Source organism: Eleutherodactylus coqui, chromosome 2, assembly GCF_035609145.1.
Source record: "Eleutherodactylus coqui strain aEleCoq1 chromosome 2, aEleCoq1.hap1, whole genome shotgun sequence".
NCBI lineage: Eukaryota > Metazoa > Chordata > Amphibia > Anura > Eleutherodactylidae > Eleutherodactylus > Eleutherodactylus coqui.
In genome coordinates, this window is record NC_089838.1 from 258916450 (window position 1) to 258941821 (window position 25372).

At 44.5% G+C, this 25372-nt stretch overlaps 1 protein-coding gene across 1 annotated transcript in view; it reads right to left on the minus strand.

Moving 5' to 3' along the window:
• Positions 1–1448: 1448 nt before the first annotated feature.
• LOC136612469 (protein FAM169B-like) overlaps positions 1449–25372 on the minus strand; it is a 34172-nt gene continuing 10248 nt past the window's right edge. The window contains exons 2-8 of the mRNA XM_066592840.1: positions 21177–21313; positions 17804–17903; positions 17363–17448; positions 13577–13754; positions 7523–7702; positions 4975–5099; positions 1449–2406 (exon numbers count right to left, since the gene is read on the minus strand). Of these exons, the coding sequence (XP_066448937.1) occupies positions 2203–2406; positions 4975–5099; positions 7523–7702; positions 13577–13754; positions 17363–17448; positions 17804–17903; positions 21177–21313 (1010 nt within the window). The 3' untranslated portion in view covers positions 1449–2202. The remainder of the gene's footprint in view (positions 2407–4974; positions 5100–7522; positions 7703–13576; positions 13755–17362; positions 17449–17803; positions 17904–21176; positions 21314–25372) is intronic.

Genomic DNA, 25372 nt, shown 5'->3' on the forward strand with positions numbered 1-25372 from the left:
GCCATACACGTAATAGGCACTGTGAGACCAAATGTTTTTCAGTCAAGCACTTTGAAATGGTTCTGACAGACAGAAGGGCCTGTAACGACGGTGCCACCTGTCTCTGAAGGGCGGACAGTGAAACAGTTGGAGCTGCTTTTTAGATGATCCTCTGTACTGGTGATCTGTTGAAGGCATCCTGAGCCTGATTGCCTTGTGTATGTGCCTTCATGCATCCACTGGTCCAAACGCCTCCTAACAGTCTGGCCAAAATGGCCCAGTATTCATCACTATGGCCCAGGAGGCGCACAATTCGTGAGCATCTCACATTTCAATAATGCGTCCCCTCTCAAGCTCTGTTAACTGGGTAAAATCTCTTTATGTTATAGAGGCGTCTAGTGGTCAACAAGCTCTACACAAGTGGAAAAAGAGGTCACTACACACAAGTAGCCTCAGAGCCTTTTTATAGGCCAAGAGTAGAGCGGTATTATTGTATCTTGATGCCACCAGGATGTACTGGTGGAGACAGCAGTGACCGGGCCGGTGACACCCCCTGTATCTAATTGGCTGCAGAGATGGCTCCCCTGCGGGTCCTGGCAGGCTAGTATTGACCTCCTGTCCTGGCTCGTGTGGCCGTGATGGAAGCTCCCCGCTGCTGGTGTAACTCTCCCTGGCCCTTCTCCGCTGCTGCTGCTCCCGCTCTGCGTTCCTGGCACACCTCCGCTGGTGGTGTCAATGTCCCCTTCTGTCCCGGCTACCCGGCCCTGATGGAAGGTCCCCGCTGGTGGTGTCACTGTCCACCGCTGTCCCGGCTCCCGGCCCTGATGGAAGGTCCCCACTAGTGGTGTCACTGTCCACGGCCCTTCCTCGCTGCGGCAGCAGCTCCCAGTGTGTGTGTGTGCTCTCGGTCTCTTCCTCGGCTGTAAACTTTGGTCCCCGCTGCTGATGTCTCTTCCCTGGCCCTTCCACTGTGCTGCTGCTGATGGCCGCTGTCCGTCTCCCTTCTCTCCGTAGCAGCAGCGGTGGTGGTGACCTGAGATCCACAGTATGCCACCGACTGTGGTGGCAGCAGGCACACAGACAGAGCATGTTGCATTTTCTGTATAGATTTTTGCCTGGCCCAGAGGGTTAGGGTTAGGGATTTTTTTGCTGTTAGGCTTAAATTATTATCTGTCAAAGCTTCCATGTTACAGCTGTAACATGGAAGTATTTACAACTAATGATGTAAGGCTAACAGGAAAACAATCCCTAACCCTAAGCCTCCGGGCCAGGCAAAAATGTATACACACTGTGCTGCTAGGACCTTAGACGTGTCAGCCAATCGTGAGCTAGGGGGTGACAGAGGCGTTCCTGCATCCAAGCCCTGTCAAACCCCTTGCTTCAGGTGGCATCAAGATACAATAATACCGGGTGGAGCCACATTTGGAACCTCAGGTGGCATGACCATTTATCTAATCACACCATGACACTAATGTCCATTAGCACTTTATTAGCTTCATTTGCAGAAAAAAGGGCCTCTGGGAGCTGTTTGCAGTACACAGCAGGTGGTCTGAGCTCTGCAATCAGCTCCATTGTGCAGAACACAGTGTGCGGTTTCTGTTATCTACTCTCCGGCTGAATGATGGATCTTAAGCTCACCTTAAAATCAACGTTCAGCTGAAGAGTGAACGATGGTAGCATTTACACACAACGATTATCGCTAATATGCCATCATTTGAACAAATTTTGAGCGATAATCGTTGCGTGTAAATGAGGATTTGCACAGTTGATTTTATCCTGAACTCCGAGGTCTCGGCTCTAATTCCCATACAAGGAAACTCCAATCATGAAACGGCAGGTGTCTATAATAAAGTGACCATTCAGTGTAAATGTCTAACAACTTTTCCCAAGTCCTATAAATATATTAAAATGAAAAATAGTTAATGTAGCATTTCATTTCATTCGAATGATACAGGTCAGGACCTATTAGCCAACAGTCCACATTGGGAAAAACAAGGCTTCTAGTAACTCCCTGCAGTTACACAATGATAACAATAGAGGGCAGAATGAATTTAAGTTTTGTCTTCCATAAACTTTCTTGTCTCAGATTTCATGTAATTGTCCTTCGTATTGTAATCAAAGTAGTCCAAACCCCCAACACAGCAAGGTGTATTTCATTACATCTCGTAGAGCCCTCTGTATTCAGAATGGTTGGTTGTCATTCATGGTCCACCCACTCTCCTATCAACATATTTTTCTTTGCTTTATTGCATAGACTTTCTCTGCCTGATTTTTCCTCTTCTTGTCGGGCTGCCGGGTTGAGCATCCAGTATTGCGGTCATCTTCGGCTGACATTGTATCTCCTCTGTCAGTATCACCGTGGCTCTCTAACGTGGGAACCTCTTTTTCTGGGTGCTCAGATAAAGAATTGCTCTGCGGAGGGATTATCTACAAACGAAGCATAATACACCACAGTATTTACTTGCAGCTACCATTCATGGAGTCAACATTTAATTGGATTCAGCATATAGGAACAGCAGCCTGGGTGGATCTTGAGATCCTTAAAAGTGAAGAAACTTGCACTATCTGCGCCTGCTGACAAGTGTTTAGATTTCTAAGCCACTTTTAGCAGTTCTGGCGGAGGCGATTGAAGTAGTAATGCTACAATATGCAGATAATGCAGTTCCTTCGATATCAGTGCTAACTGCATAGATACGTGCCTTAATCTCTGAAGTACCAGAATGTTCCTGTCAGGTGGTGGTTTTATGGCCCAGATTTTTTTCTTGGGCTGCCAAACTTATTTTTACTATGTTTTTTTTTTTTGTTCGTGACGCATTAGACTATTTTATAATACCTTTTTTTCACTTAAGTTCTTTTTCCTTCTTTCTTTTTACTAGTGGTAATGTATACAAATGTTTTTACATTTATAGCTTTTTTTTTTTTAAATCAAAATACTAAAAACCACCTGTCTGTGACTGAGTTACACATGATGAACCCACCGTCATGTGATCAGTCACTGGGGCTCTGAGCTCCGTCCTTGATCACATGACGGTGGCATCATCACTGGTACTTCATCCATGTGCACTCAAAGAGGGATTACAGACGGACTACATCCCCCACAAACCTCTGCGGCCTCAGTTGCTATGGATAAAGTAGTACTTAGTCTGGCAGTTTGTCACAGATCCTAAAACATGCAGAGCCTGACAGCAGCTGTGTGCTTACAGGGTCTGTGATGATGTCACTGTCATGTGATCAGCCACCGGTGTGGGAGGAGTTTGGGGTCACATGAGAGCTTGTGTGTGACGGGCATGTAGCAGAGCATGTATGTGACGTGTATGTAATAAAGGTGTGTGTAATGTGCATGTAGCAGAGCTGTATGTGTGTGTGACATGCATGTAGCAGAGCTGTATGTGTATGTGACATGCATGTAGCAGAACGGTGTGGGTGTGTGTGATGTGCATATAGCAGAGCTATGTCTGTGTCACATGCATGTAGCAGAGCTGTGTGTGTGACATGCATGTAGCAGAGCTGTGTGTGTGTGACATGCAGGTAGCAGAGCTGTGTGTAATGTGCAAGATGCAGAGCTGTGTGTGATGTGCAAGATGCAGAGTTGTGTGTGTGATGTGCAAGTAGCAGAGCTGTGTGTGTGATGTTCATGTAGTAGAGCTGTGTGACGTGCGTGTAGCAGAGCTAGCTGTGTGTGTGCCGTGTATATAGTGAGCTGTGTGTGTGATGTGCATGTAGCAGAGTGAGCTCTGTGTGTGACGTGCATGTAGGGGAGCTGTGTGTGTGACGTGCATGCAGCATAGCTGTGTGCATGTGACGTGCATGTAGCATACCTGTGGGTGTGTGACATGCATATAGCAGAGATGTTTGTGTGTGGTGTGCATGTAGCAGAGCTGTGTGTGTGGCGTGCATGTAGCAAAACTGTGTATGGCGTGCATGTAGCAGAGTTGTGTGTGACACGCATGTAGCAGAGTTGTGTGTGACACGCATGTAGCAGAGCTGTGTGTGACACGCATGTAGCAGAGCTGTGTGTGACACGCATGTAGCAGAGCTGTGTGTGACATGCATGTAGCAGAGCTGTGTGTGACACGCATGTAGCAGAGCTGTGGGTGTGTGACATGCATGTAGCAGAGCTGTGTGTGACGTGCATGAACCAGAGCTGTGTGTATAGCGTGTATGTAGCAGAGCTGTGTATGGCGTGCATGTAGCAGAGCTGTGTGTGTCATGCATGTAGCAGAGGTGTGTGTGTGATGTGCATGTAGCAGCGCTGTGTGTGTGTGATGTGAATGTAGCAGAGCTGTGTGTTTGACGTACACGTAGCAGAGCATTGCGTGTGTGAGACATTAATGTAGCAAAGTTCTGTGTGTATGATGTGCATGTAGCAGAGATGTGTGTGTGTGAAGTTCATATAGCAGAGCTAGGTGTGTGTGTGACATACATGTAGCAGAGTAGCTGTGTGTGTGTGACGTACATGTAGCAGAGCTGTGTGTGTGATGTGCATGTACCAGAGTCTGTGTATGACATGCATGTAACAGAGCTGTGTGTGACATCAATGTAGCATAGCTGTGTGTATGTGACTTGCATGTTGCTTAGCTGTGTGACATGCATGTCGCAGAGCTGTGGGTGTGTGACGTGCATGTCGCAGAGCTGTGGATGTGTGACGTACAACTAACAGAGCTGTGGGTGTGTGACGTGCATGTAGCAAAGCTGTGGGTATGTGACGTGTATCCCTTTCACTATATAATATTAGTAAGTGGCGCAAGAAACACTGGTACTGTAATTTCTTAAAAATAGCTAATCATTTAAAGAGTAATCAGAGATTGCAGATGGGTGTGAGCTATCAAAGAAGGCTTACACTAGCCATGTGTGGAGTGGGCTCAGCTTCCGATCCCATTCCATACAAACTCTGTGAACCCAGAACCTGTGTGTATATAAAAAGATAGCTAGCTAATATATATTACTCTTTTTTACTTCTAGCTATCATTTGATTACATTGATCATAAAACTTACCACTGGGGTCTCACCAAGCAGAATTTGTAGCCAAATATTAGTGCGCTGGCTCCATTCACCAGGAGGATCCACTTCCCAAAGGCGATCTTGTTCCTTCCCATTGTCTGTTAGAAATCTGCCACAGACTAAGAGTATAACAATATTATGCTCAATCCATGAGGAAGTCCATTTGTGAGGAGTCATGCTGCCTTATAATGTCTTAAGATTAACTCACTTTCTGTTTGAAACCTTGCTTTTTCAATATTAAGAAGCCTTCACAGCTGTGATAAAAAAAAAAAAATCGCACAATTTTCATGCAATGCGAGAGTGAGTGAAAACGCAGAATTATGAAACCAAAGATTTTCAATGGTTTCTTTCCCATTTGCAATGTTTTCACTCATGCAATGTTGCATGGAAAAAAAATTGCAGCATGTCCTATGTTTCTGCGATATCACCCATTGTTTTCAATAGGGTTGGTGGCAGCAGTACCAGCCCCATTGAAAGCAATTGGAGGACTCCACGATCCTCTGCCGCAGCTGTGACAGCCGTGGAGGGAAAAACCATTCATTTCCGGTGGGGGAAAACGCTTCATCCCTGGCAAGGGGAATCCCTTCAGCCACGACGGGGGTATCCCTTCATTCCCGTGGGGATGAAGGGATTCCCCATGAAGATGCAAGACTATTAGAGATGAGCGAATATACTCGTTTCGAGTAATTACTCGATCGAGCACCGCGATTTTCGAGTACTTCCGTACTCGGGTGAAAAGATTCGGGGGGGGCGCCGGGGGGTGGGGGGAGGTGTGGCGGAGCGGGGGGTAGCAGCGGGGAACAGGGGGGAGCCCTCTCTCTCTCCCTCTCCCCCCCCACTCCCCGCTGCAACCCCCCACTCACCCACGGCGCCCCCGAATCTTTTCGCCCGAGTACGGACTATTTTTCAATGAAAATACCTCGCATTCACAGGGCTTTCACATGGATAGTGGAAAGTGCGATATCGGGCTGTGATTCACATCCTCTACATCTAGAAGAAAGCAGGTTTCATCACCAACATAGAAGATGGTTCTTTACTGTAAGAGCAGTGAGACTGTGGAACTCTCTGCCTGGAGAACTGGTGATGGCAAAATCTACGGAGGATTTAAGAGAGGACTAAACGTCTTTCTAGAGCGCTTTGATATTACAGGATATAGACATTAGGTGACCAGCGGGTTTGTTGTTCCGGATCTTACATTTAGGTAGGAAATATCAAAGGTTGATCCAGGGATTATTCCGATTTCCATTATGGAGTCGGGAAGGAATTTTCTCCCTGAATGGACTTACTGGCTTCTGCCTCTTGGGGTTTTTTGCCTTCCTCTGGATCAACTAGGGGTTGAAACAGGCTGACCTAGATGGACACTGTCTTCATTCAGCCTAACATACTATGTTATTATTTTAGTGCGTTTTAGCGCAGCTCATTACCCATTGTCATGATGGGGTGCGTAAGAAAAAGGGCTGCGTTTGACAGCATTTTTTGAAACGCAGCGTTTTAACAACGGTTTGTGTGAGAGTGGCCTAACAACTTTATGAGCCAAGTTATATTTATGTTAAGTCATTGAAAAGCTATTGAAAGGGCAAAAACTGTGGCACAGAATATTCTCTTAACATATTAGGTGTCAAATTAATATAGATCTGGCGTATGCACCAGCAAACATCCTAATACATACTGTATGCTGAATGTATTCTCGATAGAGCCTCATGCACTATAGAGTCCCAGACTATTGGAAAATGCTGGGTCAGTATATGTTGTGTGTCAAGATACTTGGTTTTTGGGGATTGTTTTTTTTAACATTTATTATTTCATAGGGTGTAGTTTAAAAAATTAAATAAAAAATAAATCATTCACTTGTCATTCATTGGCTCGTTCACTTATCGTTTGGTTTAAATATCGATCGTTGAGTCCTTGTACAGTCAATGTATAAACAGGCTAACTCTGACATTATTCGCTCATCCAAATGATATATCGTTCGGTGTAAACTGACCCTTAGTTCCCTTTACTTAACAGTGAGCTGTTAAAAGGGTTGTCGAGTTATAAACTAATGATGGCCTAGCCTCAGGCTAGGTTATTAATAGTCAATCAACAGGGGTCCACTACTAGAGGCCCCCCACTGGTCAGATGTTCTCTGGGCCCATGTGCTTGTGCACTGAGTTTATTTCTGCAGGAAGCACACAGCTCCATTCCCACTGCAGTGGTCAGGCTTGGTATTGCGGGCCAAGTTCTCATTGAAATGAATGGGAACTTGGCCTGCAATACCAAGAAGACCACTGCAGTGGGAACAGAGCTGTTTATTTCTGGCAGAAATCATTTTCGTGCACAAGTGCACCAGCCCAGAGAACAGCTGACCAGTAGGAGTCCTGAATCCCTGCTGATCTAGGCTTAATAACTTATCCTTTGGATAGGCCATCAATAGTTTACAAGTGGACAACCCCTTCAATTAATTAAGTTGCCATTATTTCGCCAAACAAATAATATTATTGCATAATGACTGTACCATATCCACCCATGGTAACACCATGTTGCTACATTAGGCTTTTCTTACCATGATACATTTCTGGAGAAATAGGGGAGCTGATACCCAGGGCAACTTCTTGTACAAAAGTCTGACAAAAGTCTTGCAGCATTGCAATCCCCAAACCATGCCTCCGCCATTTCTTCCTCACAAAGATGGTGTCCAGCACCGGTAGCAAATAACAGTGACTGCTCCTGTCACACAGGCTGCCTAGTTCACAAGCAAACCAGTAACAAAGTAAAGTTAATGTGTGAACGACATAACAAATCATACACACTTCACAGTACAGACAAAAATCAAAGGGCAGAGCCGTGGGCACAGAGCCCGTATGGAGACGCAGAGTCCTGTAGTACGGAACTTTGACCTTTGTCAGGTTCTTAGCTAATTGCAAAGATCAAGCAGAAGATTGTGTCCCGTAATGGTTGGACCATTTTTCATTAATAACCTGCCTTACTCCACCTGTAGTGTACAGTCATTCACATAGGCCTGACTCAACCGTTGACTAGATGAGGAGAGCCATTGAGAGGAGGGCGTTCTAATTTAAAGGGTCTTGTCCTGATGACCAATAAATAGCCACAGAGTTGTCCAAAATCCATAGGCTATTTTATAATATCACAGAAGGGCTATTACCTGATATGAGCAGTTCAGATGCTCAGAAGGTAACCCTACAGTCTTCAGCACTGGGGTCATGGGTTACACTTCCAAAAAAGGAGCAAAGTTTATTAGTTTCGACATGAGTTTGCATGTTCTCATTATGATTGTAGGCTTTGTCTCCTGGCATGACAGGTTCCTCCCAAAAGTACCCAATGTAGGGATGCACAATCTACAGCCAAGAGGCCACATGCAGCCCGTGATACCATATGGACACAGAAAGGCTGGTCTGCATGTGGCTTCTTATATGTAGTTTCCACATCAGGGAGAAGAGGAGCAGCACACACTCAGAGGCAGAGATGGGTAAGTACTAATGGGGCACTCTGTAGCATCTGAGTCACCCATATATCAAGAAAATGGGGTTCCTTTACACCGTTTGGCACTCCATGAAGAATTCTATATGTTAGAGGTGGCTGCCTATCCATATGTAGTTTATGGGAGTTGTGAAATGCTAGGCTGCTAGGATAACACCCGTAATCTACAACAGATTGGTGTCAAAAATGACATTAGCGGAAGTCATCTGACCGCTACACCAAACAGTGGCTGCAAAGTCTCTGTTCTAAACTCCTGGCATCATGGCACCCAGGATTTGAGCGCTGCTGCCGAGAGAGTGTGGTGATGCTGCAGCCTCTGATTGGCTGCAGCAGTCACCTGACTTCTGCTGATATCATTTTTCACAACGATCACCACGCAAGCGGCAGAACAGCATCACTAGATCACCAAGGATGGGTAAGTACGGCTCTGTTTGTTATTTTAAGACAGTTTGTGCTATTGCTGAAATGTTGTCCGGCAACAGCACAACCCCTTTAATAGATGATAGTCCGGGAAGTGTAAGCTGTTCCTATTCCCAATCATTGTTATAAAGACCCGTATAAAGGGTCTAACATTGATATGAAGGAATGCTGCTATCCAATAGGTGGCGCTGCAGAGGTAGTAATTCCATCTTGCTTATTTGCATAAATTACCCAGAGGAGCTTGCATGGCCTTATGTCTCCTTATTCACCTTCTAGATATCCTCACACCCCTTTTGGTTTCTCTCCTTGGGGAGAAACTATGCCATTTACCTACCCACTCATCCCCTAGCTGTTGCCACACACTTTTTGGGTGCTCTCCTTAAGGAGACACGTCACCCCTCCTGACCTTGTTCCTATCAGACATTTGTAAGCATATAATTTTGATATGCCTTAAATATGCCTAAAAAAAAAGTTATACACTTTAGGTTTCATAGCGGCCCTTGGAAGTATTTAACTATGTGACCCTCAGAAAATTGTGCACACCTGCCCTTGTGTGTGTATAACTAGTAGAGCTAATGCCCACGGACAGATTATCGCTGCGGAATTCACGGCCAGACGCCAGCCACAAATATTGCAACAGTGCCCGTCCATAGACATGCTGTGTTAAAGATTCACCCCTGCCCACGAACGGAAATCAACTGCGATTTTACGCTTGCAGTGGAGAATCGCAGCATGTTCTATTCTATACAGAAAAATCGCACAGACGGCTTCCATTGCAGTCAATGGAAGCCGTCCGTCCAGCAATATTCCACACAGTGAGCACAGCGGACGTATCGTGGGAATCCGCGTCACAGCCCAGCGCTGGTGTGTCATGCCCTGCACTGCCCATGTGCGGATACATACAAACAGGTGAGGATACATACAGACAGGTGAGTATGGGGTCTCTGGGGGGCATGAAGCCGCAAGACTAGACTGCAAGCTGAGGACAGGCACTACAACTGCAGAATAAGCTGGTGATATATAAATAATGGGACAAAAGAAAATGAAATGGAAACTCGAAGAAACTAAAAAGGAACTTCCCCTTATATCTAACCCTGATTAATACAAGTTTCCATCTACGATTCAGTTGCAAAAGTACAATTTTATTTCCCCCGAATTGGTTCTTTTCAGTACTATAGCAGCCTGTTCACACATCCTAGGACTGGGTATGTATTGTGTAAAAATTATGATGATTGTAGGGGAAAAAAAAGGAAGAGAAGGAACCGTAATTAATCTATTAACACGAAGGTCGCCTTAATAAAAAAGTCAAGGATAGGGTTAAATGGGATGGATCTGGCTAGCGGGTCATGTTCTGTACGGTTGAACAAGTCAGCAGACTGAGTATATTGTCAAAACACACAGTGGATATTGTCACTTCGGTCTGATGAGACAGTCAACAGGAGGTAATTATTTCTGCTGCTTTAATGCTGGCCTTGGCACAGGGGAGGCCAGAGGAGACCTCGCTGCCAAAAAATGACCCTGTTTGTTAAAAACACTGACACCACCAAGAAAGAATGCAGCACAGGCAGCTCACAAACAATGTTTTGCAAGCTGACATCTCACTACAGGCTCAGGGTAAACATGTCATTACTGGACAACAGGGGTCACTTAAACATCATTAAGTACTGGCAATGTTCAATCACTTCCATCAGCTAAAGGGAAAGACCAGCAGATTTTTTTCCTGCAGACTTTCTAATTTGCAGCAATGTATTAATCAGCATATGGAGGCAGTGAGTCCTACCCATGCCATGCCTGTGATGTACTTACCCCATAAGAAGTATAAACTGCTACTACAGGGGCTTTGTTCAAAAAGCAATTCAGTGCATGTTTCCTAGAAAATGCCGCTGACTGTACTATGCTTTTAAAGCGTTACCCACTTTAGACTATCCCTTTAAGTTAGTGTGGTCCCCTAACAATAATGTGTGTACTATTGCTATAGCCCCTAACAATCAACTGTAATTAGTGTGGGAATACAGCAGCAAGTGTTCAATATGCAGCTTCATCATAGGGACAAAGGACAAAAAAAAGGGTAGCCTTGTCAGGGCAGGCGGGATGACAAAATGTGAACCTCACATTTATATTATATTAAATATACAAGGGGAAAATAGTAATTACACAATTCTTATTGAAAACAATGAGTTATCCATGTAATGCATGGACCAGATAGATAGACAAACACTCTTTGTTAGCACTAACTGTAGTCCTTTACTTCCTCCCTGCTGATGCAGGAAGAGAGAGTGGGAGAGAAAGAGCGAGAGGGATAGCTGAAATAGCTTGAATATGTTAAGAAAAAAATAAATTACAAGCTGGTTGTCTGTAGAGGAAACTTTAAAGGAAAGTCCGTCACTTATATTTAGTATGTGAAACTAATCCTAACATATGATGTGCCAACTACAGGTGAAAGTAATGGTACCTTTATCTTCTTCCATGCTGCCAAATAGAAAAATGTAATTTTCTGCACTTCCCATGGGGTATAAAGATCACTATCAGACTGTCTGATGAACAGTTTCACTGTCAAAGTAGTCCGGGCTGTCTACCCCTCTATACTTGCAAGCATGCCCTTCACTCTGATGATTCTTCACTTCTGGCTTAGGTGCATGTGTGTGACATTATTGAGGCTACGGAGACACGACCAGACATCATTGTTCATGTGCAGAAGTCAGAAGTGTAGCACCGGCACAGACAACTGGCATCTCCAGCCAGAGCTGGAGACATCAGTGCAAAAAGGGGAGAACCCAGACAATTATGGCAGTAGAACTGCCCATCAGATGGTTCCAGAGTCATTTGCACATTGCACAGGAAGCACAAAAAAATGAATTTTTCAAATTTGAAAGCATGGAGGAAGACAAAAAAGGTACAATTACTTTCATTTGTCGTTAGCACATCATATGTTCTGATGTGCCAACGACGTCCTTAAATAAAGTACAAAGTCAAGCAGGATGTAGGGTGGGAGTGAAGGAATGGCGGATGGGTAAAAATGGCAAATACTACCCCTTTTCACAACAGTCTGGCTATCGTTTACATTTTTAGTGGCATGGTGTAAATGCCCTAAAAGGTGCAGTTTTAGCATGTATGTCAAAACTGTGACTTTCTGGGGTCCAAAGAACAATAAACAATCCCCAACGTGTGTGTATGTATATATGAAAATGAAATTTAGAAGGTAGCCAGACTATTATGAAAAGACATAGTATAATGTTTACTAGTACACTTCTAGTGATACAGTGACTGCTGACCGGGCTGCATCTTCTCTGTATCTAAGAAAATGAGAACTAGTCCTGTTAGTGAATTAGAAAAAGGTATGTAACAAATGCTTAAAACAAAGCCTCTATAAAAGGTAGGTACTATTGTATCTTGTCTCCACCACCAGAAGTACAGATGGAGACCTAGTGATTGGCTGTATCTGCCCACTGTATGCCCACAAGCAAGTGATTGGTTGCCTTTAGAAAGGTCCTAGCAGCGTGCGCATTTAGTTTTGCCTTGGATGGAGGGTTAGGGTTAGTTTCAGTCTTAGGCTTACATTATTAGCTATAAATGTTTCTCATGTTACAGTGGGAAGCAGTAACATAGAAGTATTATCAGCTAATAATGTAGGCCTAACACTGAAACTAACTCTAACCATCCATCCCAGCCATAGCTTATTCCCTATGCTGCTAGGAGCTTGCCGCAACTCCTGTCCAGCACCACAGGAGCCGTGAGCGGAGAAAACAGACCAGGGTGGTGAGCACAGGTGCGGAGAAGAGAGCCTGGGGTGGGCGTGAGGACAGCAGCAGCTAGCAGCGCAGGACAAGCAAGCATGGAAGGGAGGTGCAGGGGGGGAGGAGCGACAGTAGCGGATAAGGGAGACTGTGGGGGCGAGGGGTTTGGACAGGGGCAGCTAGCAGCGTGGGACGAGCGAGCACAGAAGGGAGACGCGGTGGAAGGAGGGGTGACAGGAGCCATGAGTGGAGAACGGAGGCGCGGTGGTGGTAGAGTGAGTGACAGGAGCAGAGAAGGGAGATCAGGAGGGGAGGGGGGGGAGTGGCACGATTCTAGAGGCCGTGCGGATGACGGGAGTGCCAGGACTTAGACAGGAGCCACCCCTACAGCCAATCAGGAACGGGGGGCGTCACCCGGCTGTCAAGCAGCTGTACTCTTGTCGACACCCATCACTTCCGGTGTCGACAAGCTACAATAGTAGCCAAAAGGTAATGCACATGAACTCTTAATCTTTTACTGGAGGTCCGCTTTAATAACTAAGCAATATTACAATTTAATAGGGATACTGATCCTCAAGTGAAGAAAACCCAACAAGTAAACGACTAATAAAGCAGTTGAAGGGATTTATGAAAGAAGATATATAGTTCATGTCATTGACAAATATTAATTCTCATTTCCTCGAGGCAATTAAAGCCATATGACAATTAGCAACCAGAATCTACATTGCAATGTCAGAGATTCATTGAAAACGTGGTTCCAATTTCATATCGTTATGACAAAACCTGAAAACCTCTCTTCCTTCCTGCTTATACTTGTTTGGTATTTTTTAACCCTTTGTTTTATGGAATGTTTAAAAAAACAATACGAAATTGTAACTGTATACGCACAACACTTCAATTCTTGTGTACCATATTGGAATGGAAGGGCAATAAAATTCTGATAAAGTGACATTTTGGGCATTCACCTTTGTTTTTGTACGTGTAAAATGCCACAGCCTCTCCGTGGTGCCAGAAGATCTTGGCCAGCTCCCCTGCAGAGTGTGGAAGGAAGCAAACCCCATTTTCTGAATCACCGCTCTCCGTAAAGCCACAAACTAGGCAGTTGAGAACAAAGAGGACAATCCTTTCACCACATGTCTGAACCTGGGGAATGACAAACTTGATTACTCAAGGGAAGTACCGCTTTTCAAAGAATCACAAACTGCTGACAAGATCAGTTCTCAGTTTAGCTACATGAGTAATAAAGAGATCGATCTGTTCTCCAGGTCCTCCAGAAAACTGTGACATGATGCGAGAAAAATAACATTAGGAAACCCTAATTTGTCACAGCGAGTCGCAGCTAATCTGAGAGCACAGTGATTGCAAGGCTTAGAACAAATATGTCTGACACTATTGGGATTCTCCTATAAGAAAGTAATAACCTACAGCAGGATTTAACGTAACCCATTATGGTGTCCATGCAGGAACATCTAAAATACTATATACTAAGCAGCGTGAGCAGCTAGGAACTAATCTCCCTCATTGCTATGTCTTATAGCATTCACAAGGGCGGATTATTCGCAGTGGAAAAATCCATACTGTTCTGTATTTTGAGGAGGATCTGCAAAAAAACTTCACACCTTTAATTGAAGGGTAAAATCTGCCGTGGATCTGCATCCAAACCCAAAAATATATTTTGCTGATTTTGGTGCAGATCCCTCCCAAAATCCGAATTTGTGTGAATGCTCCCTAACGGTTCTTTTTGGAAATTTTTGATGCTTATTTTTATTAACCAAAGCGAGGAGTGGATTCAAAAGGAACATGAAATATAAAGGAGCATTTAGCCCGCTTAACCCTTTGCAATCCAATTTTGAATTGGGGGTTTGCTAGGGGGCTCTCTCTTTCTGCCATTATACAATGGCGCCATCTGCCAACTAGAGCCAGTACTGCCATATGGGACATTCTGGAGAGGCCCCCGGCAACAGAGCGCCTAGCAATATACAGTAAGAATACCCTGCCAGACGTCTTCCGACATTGGAGCTGCACAGGCTTTAATCAGAACGTCTGAAGACGTCAGACAGTGGATTGGAAAAGGTTAACACGGGCAATTTTTTCAATGGGGCCAGCGGCAGTATCATGAGTGCCATGTGAGGTTTCACATTGAAAATAATGGGAAACACTCTGCAATCCTTCCCCAAAGTGATACAAAAACACCTCTCATCCGCGTGAAAAATCGCATGTTGGCAAGAGCAATATTGGGCCATGATTCACAGTCTGATATCGCCCGTGTGAAGTTAGCCTTCTACTACTTCTTCCTGCTGGATCCACTTCTGGCTTTGGCTCAAAAAACTGCATCAATAAATGACCCTAAGGCTAGGCTAGCTGTGTGCGAGTTGCACCCTAGAGGCACAGATACATGGACACCGCACAGCGACATACATCGGCATGTCCTATTTGTTGCTGTGAAATGGACAGGAATAGGACATGCCATGATTTTTTCGTAAGGACCATTGGGCTATGTGAAAAAATGTCCATGTTTGTAACTCTATAGATTAGAATAGGGCTGTGTCCTATCCGTGGAATGACACAGACAGCACATGACCACAGCATATGCCAGTGTGCCTGTGCCGGAGGCCTAAGGGTCGCTTTGCACGTAGGTTTCTTGTAATGGTTTTTGGTGCAGTTTTTTGAGCCAAAGCCAAGAGTGCATACGAAAGAGATCGGAAATATACAGGACTTCTGATTTTCCTCCCTGTGGGATGAACTTCTGTCTTGGCTCAAATAAATTCAATCAAAAATTGCCACAAAAAACACGTGCAAAACAACCCTAAGGGTCTGTTCACACATGGTGGATTTGCTGCGGATTTTCTGCAGCAGCAAATCTGCCCCAAATGGCACAGAATTCACTCAATGAAGAGATGAAATCCGCAACAATCATCCTTAGGAAAATCCATATGTTGCATGCAAATCTTGTTGTGGATCTGTACCAAAATCTGCACCATATTTTCCACTGCAGAAAATATGCTACGTGTTAACATAACCGAACTCTGGAACCTGTTTCTGTAGTGGTTCTCATAGCAGGTTCTTGAGCCAAGTGTAAGAGTGGATCCATATACCCTCCGTGACAATTATTTATGTGACAAGGAAGGGGTTAACTTAGTATTCACAAAAAGGCTCTTCATAGCCAAGATGGGAGACCACTGCTACAGTTACCAGCTACCCTGCAGGTAACTATGAAAACAGCAGAGCGCTTCAGACCCATGCCGTTTCCATAGATCCCATTCAAGTGAATGGGAACTACGGAAAGAACGAAGCACAGTGCGCTACACGGTTTCCATGGCTCTTATTCACTTCCATAACTGAATGGCAATACCTTTTTAAAGGAGTTGTGACAAGACAGAAATTTTCAGTCTTCCTTCTATATTTTCCCTCTGTTTGGATCCATTCCTGTGTTTGGCTCAAAAAAACTGTTACAAAATCTGCATGTATGATCCAACCTAATAGCGCCATAGATCCACTAAGAGTGGGAGGGGAAGAGTGTGTGAGATGTGCGCACCAGGACACAATGAATAAAGTGTAACACGTCTGCACAAAATAGCTACAAGTAAATGGGGATATTCAGAATAGAAATTAATTTGCGAAATCCGCAATTGTAACCACCTCGGACAATACGCGGTAATCCAAGCCTATTGAAAAGATAGAAGTTTCGCATGTCCGCTCAGATGAGCGGATAGTAATTGCGACTTCTGCGGAGGGATTTAAAATCGCAGTATATTCTATTTTTGTGTGGAATCCGCATGGACGACCTCTACTGAAGTCAATGGAAGCCATCTAACCAGCAGCCCATCCACAATTGACATTGCGGATAGGCTCCAAGTACACGGGCATTGCTTGGCGATGGCGAGCGTCCGCGGTCATCTGCATTACAGAAATTACAGATACGCTGAATCGCCAGCTGGGGTCAGAGCCAAATTCTACTGCAGACTCCCACATGCGGAATCCAACTCGTTCGTGTGCATCCAGCTTTAGTTATGTTTAAATCACAAAATCAAGTCCCTCTCTTGGTACATGAATGTCTGAGCATCTGTTAGGAAGGCTTAACGACAAAGGGGGGCATTTACTATGTATTCTAAGCCAGAATATTGGCATAGAAAAGTTGCAAAATCTTGCACAAGTCTCGCTTGCGCAAACATTTTGCAAGTTTTCTTCCTCCTGCGTCAGCCCTGTGACTTTTACGAAAAGTTGGCTGGGCTTTTTGGTAGGGGGTGTGGCCTCTGCAGACTGACAGATATATGTACAAGTAACGCCATGAACTGGTGTAAATTAGGTCAGAAATGTTTGCCTGGTTGGGATCAGGCATGCATTTCAGTGACAGAGCATGGTGCAGCCGGGATGCGCTCAATGTAGAGATGAGCGAGTATACTCGTTAAGGCACGTTACTCGAGCGAGTAGTGCCTTAGCTGAGTATCTCCCCGCTCGTCTCTAAAGATTCGGGGGCTGGCAGGGGGAGGGGAGTGGCGGGGGAGAGCGAAGAGGAACGAAGGGAAGATCTCTCTCTCCCCCCCCACTCCCCGCCACAACTCACCTGTCACCCGCTCCGGCTCCCGAATCTTTAGAGACGAGCGAGGAGATACTCGGCTAATCACTACTCGCTCGAGTAATGTGCCTTAGCGAGTATACTCGCTCATCTCTAGCTCAATGCATGAAGCGGAATGAGCCTGTTTATGTATGCAGCGCACCATGCGCTGGAAGAAATTTTATTAAGCACTTACCTGTTTCAGACCTTGTTGGACTGGAATGCATGATTGCAAGAGTTCATCTACACCCCACCACTTGTCCTTCAAATACACGGCCAAAACTAGGATTGCACACACAAAAAAATAACACATTGAAGATTAAAAAAAGAAAAACACAATGCCCAAAAAATTTTTTTAATGGAAATTGTGTTACTGGAAGCCTCTGCTCCTAGCAGCTTAGTGGTTTTGGTAAAGTAAGCACACCATCGGTGATGGCCTATTCTTCAGTAGCAGGTGGATCACAATGCAGAGTGCTGCCTCTATGACGCTGCATCTACTACTTTGACTGACTCCATTCACAATGATGCTAAGACTTATCTTCACTACATTCTTCTATGGGGTCTTCAATGATGCCTATTCTCTTATATGCATAAAAAGGGTAATTATCCATACTAAATCATCAGAACTATTCCACACCTGAGTCTCTTTTCTTTGGGTTTACTAAGAGCAGCATTTTCTGAGAGTCCTCATCACGGTACAAAGGTGCATGAAGGACAGAGTTTCCATCTACTTTTATCTGCAAAAGGAACAGTGTTTCAATGAGTCTAATAAAGTTTTAAATATTACAGGGTTAATTTCATCCAGACGCTCAGTTTTAGGTGTAATTGGCACCGATCTCTCACTACAAGATCAAGGGTAGGGTACCGGTACAGTAAGTTTCTTTGCCGTAAAATGCATGTGGAGTTCCACTGATTAATCAGAAGGCACATGGACTCGTCATACTGTGTTTTTTCCAAAAATAAGACCTACACCTATAATAAGCCCTACCCTCATTTGTGGGAGGGTGGGGCTTGAAATATAGGCTCTACCCTGAAAATAGGCTTCAGCTACACTAAATTTAAAAAAAGCAATACATTATTTAGTACGCGCCGTCCGGGTCCCTCCCACTTGTCTACGGAGATCCAGCAGGCTTGCTTGCAGTCCTCAGCCGCCGACAGGAGTTCACTTGCTGGTAACGGGGTTCGTAAACCCTGTCTCCAGCAAGTGGTGGCTCTGATTGGTTCTAGGGCGCTGCGGCTGAGCCAATCAATGCAGCACTCGATGAACCAATGCATTGGCTGTAATTGGTTCTTCGAGCCCTGCATTGATTGGTTCTCAAGCGCCATAGCTCAGCTAATCAGAGCCATCACTTCCTGGAGGCAGAGTTTATGAACTCTGTTACCAGGAAGCGATCGTCTGTCGGCGGCTAAGGACTGCAAGCAAGCCTGCCGGCACTCCGGAGACCAGCGGGAGGGACAGCGCCTGCTAGGTGAGTATAATAAGACATCCCCTGAAAATAAGACCCTGTGACTCTTTTAGGGCAAAAAATTATATAAGACAGGGTCCTATTTTCAGGGAAACATGGTATTGTTTGTATCAATGAGTCCAGGTGCCGTTTGGCAATTAGCAAAGCTCTGCTTGCTTTTCCTTATAGCCCTATTGGAAACTTGCTGAAATGCAATTATTTTAATACCTAAGCTATCATCCATAGATGCTGCATAGTTTATGAGCTCTCATAAGCAGCTGCAGAGGTAGCTATCACAACTGGGTCCTCAATGCTTGGAAGGTCCATGAACCACACGGATAAATAAAAACGGTGGCATTAAAAACTGAATGGCTACACTAAATAAAGACACCTGCCCTTTCATCTTCCTGTATGAAAATTAGACATGTGACCCCAGACTGCAGCATAAAACAAAGTGAACAAAGTGTTCCATGGATCAATTTCAGTGTAAAACCACATTAGAATGGGAAAATCAAGTGATCTGATCAAGTCTGAATGAGGCCTGGTCATTGATAGTAGACTAATTGGGGGCAGCATTTGAAAAACTGGCGATCTTGTTGGGTTTTTTCGTGCCACAATGTTGAGAATATACCAAAAATGAAGGGAAAATATCCAGCAAAATGGAAACAGGCGGACATAAATAACTTGCCAACAGAAGGAATCAGAGGAGGATGTCAAGAATAATTGTGAGGAACAGGCGGTACGAAGTCAAGCACCTGTACTGGAATACAAGGCTGGTGCTCCAACTAATGTATCCAAATACACAACTTGTCACTCCTTAGGAGTTATATCCAATCAGTTCAAGTGCGATTGCGGTGTTAAAAACAGAAATACAAGACTCCAGTGTGCAAAAGAGCACAAACATTGCCTCCATCTAATCTACACCAAGTGCAAGAACCTCTTCTCTGTCTGCATAGGCCAATATTCCTACAGAACCATTTCAATTTCAATGTGCTACTAGATGGGGGTCTCAAAGAAGGTGGCAATTCAATATAAGTTGGTAGAATAAAGTAATGGTGAAATCATGAGAAATGCCCAATTATAGGTGGGTCAGCTTCTGCACTGGAGTCGAGAAGCATCAATCTATAAACTCTGTGCTCAATAGCACAGGTAAAAGCGCAGAACCCCTATAGCAGGAGCGTCAAACTCATTTGCACCGAGAGCCACATCAGTATGATGGCTGCCTTCAAAGGGACGTTCATACTACTCCTTAACATATTGTTAAATAACCTGAGACACCGTATCACAGACATTCGTCATCCAGTTCTAGAAAAGTAGTATTACAGCAGCACTCCTTCTTTAAATTGTATATACATACACATATGCGATATATACTGCCCGCCCTGCAATGGACAGGATCCATTTGTTTTCTGGCCAGACATCAGACACCGTTTTCCGGTGATCAGTGTGCCCACTTTTATCTCTAGTGCTGTAGTGAGGGGGGGGGGGGGGGGGAGAGATCTCCCCCCCCGTTCCTCCCTGCTCTCCCCCGCCGGCACCCGAATCTTTAGAGACGAGCGGGCAGGTACTCGAATAAGGCACTACTCGCTCGAGTAGTTTGCCTTAGCGAGTATGCTCGCTCATCTCTAGTGTTCACACATATAGGGGCTCCCAAACAGCCCCTTTCCCCCCTGACCTTCCTACCTTAGAGAATGCCTGGGTAGGGCTGCTAGAGCTGTGCCTGCACTTGAGAGGTGCTGAACAGAACGGTGCGGAGGTGCACCGGAGCTCAGAGTTCAAGATGGCACCCGCTTACCGTGCTGGCCACTCTGCCAAGCATGGGCCGTGTATTCCGTGGAAAGTGGGCAGCCAGTTCTTCTGCATCTGGACCTTGAGAGCCACATAATATAACGTGACGGGCCGGATTTGGGTTGACAAATGTGCCCTATGGGAAAGCTGCAGATGTATGTGGATAAAATATAGACGGTCTTGAAATCACAGAGTCTTACTGTGTCTTTATTTTACAGAATGGAATTGAAACATTTTCTTTTCCCAAAAACATCTCTGGAATGACAACTCCTGCTATGTTCTTACAGTTGGAGTCAGTGGAGGGCGCTCAAAGGAAATGCAAGTATATCCTCGGCCCTTACTGCTGGAAGCATGCAAAACAGCTGAGGATTCATAAGAATTTCTGCTCAGTTTAGGAAGAGCCTCTCGGCTGAAGGAGGTGAATATAGTTGAGGCATTGAAAATATGTGAGGGACGTGGGGGGACTCTAAAACAGGGAAGCAAAGCAAAAAAAAAACTAGGTTCAAACGGGGTCTCTGCCTGGAGATGTCGAGAGCGGGACAGTTTGGGTGGGCCTTTTTACTGGCAAACATGTTATTTTAAGGTTGCACAACTGGAAATTAGGTACACAGATCAGTAAGAGAAACAACATAAAAATGCAGGGAAGAAAATTCAGGCTGGAAGCCATAGTTACGTCTGAGCAGACATTATGAAGACCACTGGATGGCAATACAGTCTTTACGTACGGGCTCAACTCAAGCGAGATAATAACCGCATGCACTTATTCTACACACATACCTTCTCTCCGTCTGGGCAGGAAAACAATTCAGCAGAGGATCCATGATGCTGTCTTATATGCAGGTAGTGCTCGGCTGAACTCTCTAAGATACCTCGCAAATCTGACGACGTTACATTGTCAACGGGGGAGCAAGGTTCTACAAAATGACATCCTGTGTTAGAGACTGTATACAATTCAACATGGGATTTCTGTAAGAAAGCAGTAATTCTGAGAAGTAAAGAATGAAGAACCCCTGAGAAGGTTAAACAATTGCTGATGGATATAAGAAGTGACTTCAAGATTATTTTAGGCAGGCAGTACATTATCAAAAGACAGACTGTAGTCTATGAAAAGGTTCAGACGGTCAACAGCTGAAATTCCCTACATGAGGACTAGATGACTTTTCTTCTGAAGCAATACACTCGAATAATCATGTTATACACTGACATGCCAAAAGTCATGGGATAGCAGAATGTAAATTGATTTTGAAGCAGCGTTACTTCAGGTGATGGCTTGGGTATGCTCAGACCTGTACAAGCTGTGAGGTGTTATCTTGTGAGGTTGAACACTGGCCAGCCAGCATGCAACACTGGCTTATGTCAAGGCAACGTGAATGACTGGAGTCCGAATGAGTCACGATAGTGGATGCCAAATGGATGGGATATTTGATTTTTCAAAATTGTATGGGCATTTAACATCCCTCAATGCACAGTGTCACATGTATGTACTCAGAATACATCAAATAAGTCATTACCACCCACAGTGGACAGCACCATGGCCGCCCATGGGTGCTTAATAATTGTGACCAGCAGCATCTGGCTAGAATTGTTCAGGCAAACAGATAATGGACTCATATCCACAGTGCAGTGCAGTGTTCTTTAGCTTCCATGGCATATGGGATCAGAAGACACACCAGAGTGCCACTGTTATAACAATGGTACCGGACACAGTGCCTCACCTGGGCTCATGAGGTTGCTGACTGGACCCTAAAGGGCTGGCAACATGTGGTGCGGCCTGATTAGTCATGGTACCAATTGTTTCAGGTTGCTAGTAGGGTTCGTGCATGGAACATACCCCATGAAGCCATGAACCCCAGTTGCCAATAATGCACCATAATGCATTCATGCCATCGGGCCCAAGTAGTCCAAAACTAGTTTAAGGAGCACTCTGAAGAGTTCCTACAAATGATGTGGCTGGCACATTTGCCCGACAAGCTCAATGGAGCATTTATGGTATGTGGTGGGGAGGTACATATGCACCAATTATCACTCAAAGTTTGTTCAAAAGCTGTCTTTTGAGCGATAATCGTTGCATCTAAATGCGCGGCCATTGTGCACTGTTCGCTCATCGCTCATTTCTAGCCAGCTAGAAATCAGCGATGAGCCTTATCAGCACCGCACGCTGATATCTCAGTGGATGGTGCTGATAGCATTCTTTCAGCAGGTATACTGCTGGCAGTTCTTAGCAGGACACCAGCTGAAAGTGCTGAGAACAATGCAGCTGTTTGCATATTCTAAACAGCTGCATTGTTCTCTGAGCTATCAAGGCGGTATCCTGCTCCGCCTGCATAACTCTTAAGTAGTTAATTAGCTACTTAGAGTTATACAAAGATGATCACTCAAAACTGTCACTCAAACCGTCATTTGAGCAATCATCGCTCCGTGAAAATGGGCCTTTAGTTGGATTCTTAATTCGACATGATATATCACGGTGTGCCATTCTATCAGGGTGGTTTGAATTACTTTACAATGGATTTTATTGTGTTAAGATAAGAGAACAATAGCTTTATAATGCGTCAAGTTAACTTTCTGTGCAGTGCCATCACAATCAAGGTAAAATATGTTCAATCTGTACAAATACCAGGAAGCTGTAGGTGTCTATCCAGACGGCATATCTCAACATCCCTACAGATGTACTCCATCTACTAGTGGTATCAATGCCATGTTGAGTTGTGACTTCGCTGAGCTAGAGGAGGTCCTAAATGATATTAGTTCCAATCCCATGATTTTTGGCATATCAGTGAATTAGAGAATTTTTAAGTAAGCAATTCCTTCATCTATTCTGCACATGAATGTATATGTAAAAGAGACATATTGATTATCACTTGATGAAACAGTGAGTTAAAAGAATTTATTATAGGTTAATAAAAATAAAAGTCAATCCTTTATTTACTAAATGATTGATTGCTACTGTCCTACTTGATGCATGAAGCATTGTGAGAAGGAACTGCTGCTCCTATAATACACAGTTCTCTAGCTCAGCCGTATTTATACCACCTGAACAGTAGGCGACTTTCCATCATTTCATTTTTTGTGAATCCTCATAACGCTATATGAGGCACGGCCTCTTGTTTAATGTGCCTTCTCTAGCAATAGGATCAAGATTCTGCTCCACTCAGGGCTTATTCACATGGGCGATTTTCATATTCGCGTTTGCAACGGACTACACATGGATAACAAACCGACCCATTACAGTTAAGGTGGCAATGCAGACTTTAACAGACTGATGGGCCATATAGATTAAAACGGCATTTTCAATTACTTGGACGCTAGTCAACCTATTCAAGTCAGTGGGCGTTTCCGCTCTATTTTTCAAATTGCTACGAAAACAATCTCTTTTTTTTTCACGCAGGAATAAAAACAAATGACAAACAGAATAAAAAATGGACGAGCGCAACGCATACAAGGATGCAACACAGAGATACACAGGAATTAAAATCGGTCAAGTACTAAATATGGTGCATTTTACTACTTGACAAATTCACGCCCCCTTTTCTAGAAACTTTTCAAAAGTGCCTAGAAAGGCGCAATTATCGATTCTTTTTGGTACAAACTATTAAGAAATGTGTTTAAAAGATTGGCACAACTTATGCTGGAATTCTGACACAACTGGAATATAAAAGGGGTTTTCCAGGAAAATACTAAAATAAATAAAAATAAATCTCATTTGTGTAGTGCCAACTTATTTCGCAGTGCTTTCAAGTAATTTATTTATTACCCCCCAGCAAGCTGGGTACTCATTTTACCAACCTTGGAAGGATGGAAGGCTGAGTCAACCTTAAGCCGCCTACCTGAACCATGTGGGGATTGAACAACCTTCAGGTCGTGAGCGAGAACTTAGGACTACATTGCTGCTGCCTTAGCACTCTGCACCTCATGGGACTCGCTGCTACTACTACTCGCTACTGATGACTTAACCTCACGATAGTTGATCAGCTGGGGTCTGCTGCTTGGCACCCTAGCCAATCAGCTGCCCACTTTCAGCGCCATGATAGACAGGGGTCATAGTGGAAGCTGCTGCTGCTCCAACCTTTGTCTAGTGGTTGGTGCTTGTAACTGCAGGTGAAGCTACCTTTGATTTTAAAGGAGATCCCAGCCTGCAGTTACAAGCGACGGCCACTACACAGAGGTTGGAGTAGCAGTTTCTGCTCTGATCTCTGTGTATCACAGCATTGACAGTTGGCACCAATAAACCAGGGGCCCAAGCAGCGTAACCCAGCTGATGACCTATCCTGAGCATATGTCAACAATAGCATTTTCCTGCAAAATCCCTTTAAATCTACCCCATTATGTTTAAGGCTGCATGCATGTAGAATCGCGCAACGGAATCCGACCTTCGCAGCGGCATCCACGTGTACCTACTTTCTTTTTCTCTTCTCTGTACTGCGAATGATCCACATGGCGAGCGGTCAGACATGTACAATATAGATTTTTTTTAAAACTCATGCTTTTCCCGTGTCATCGCATAGCGATATTGCGGAGTCCGCAATCTTTCCACAATGTCAATTGTGGAAGGGCTGCGCATCAGACAGCTTCCACTGACTTCGATGGAAGCCGTCCGCGCGAAATCCGTGCAAAAATGGGGCATGCTGTGATTTTTCATCACCGCAATTGGTTTCCATTAGAAGCATGCTATGGACAGTATTTGCTGTGGAATCTGGAGGCGGACGCCCGCCCCGGATTCCACAGTGGAAATCCTCCCGTGTGCATGCAAACTTAGGCTGCACACGACCGGATTTGTATTGCAGAATCCGTGATGGACGATTGGCGGTATTCCACATCCATTACAAAAATAGAACATTCGCATGTCTGGGGTTCTGCATGCAGAATCCGACCGTTCATGAGCAGCCGGCCTTAATCACATTTTTTACTGCAATTATCACAAAACAGAAATGTGGCAAAAATGCTACTCCTGTGAAACAGCAACATTCTTGCTA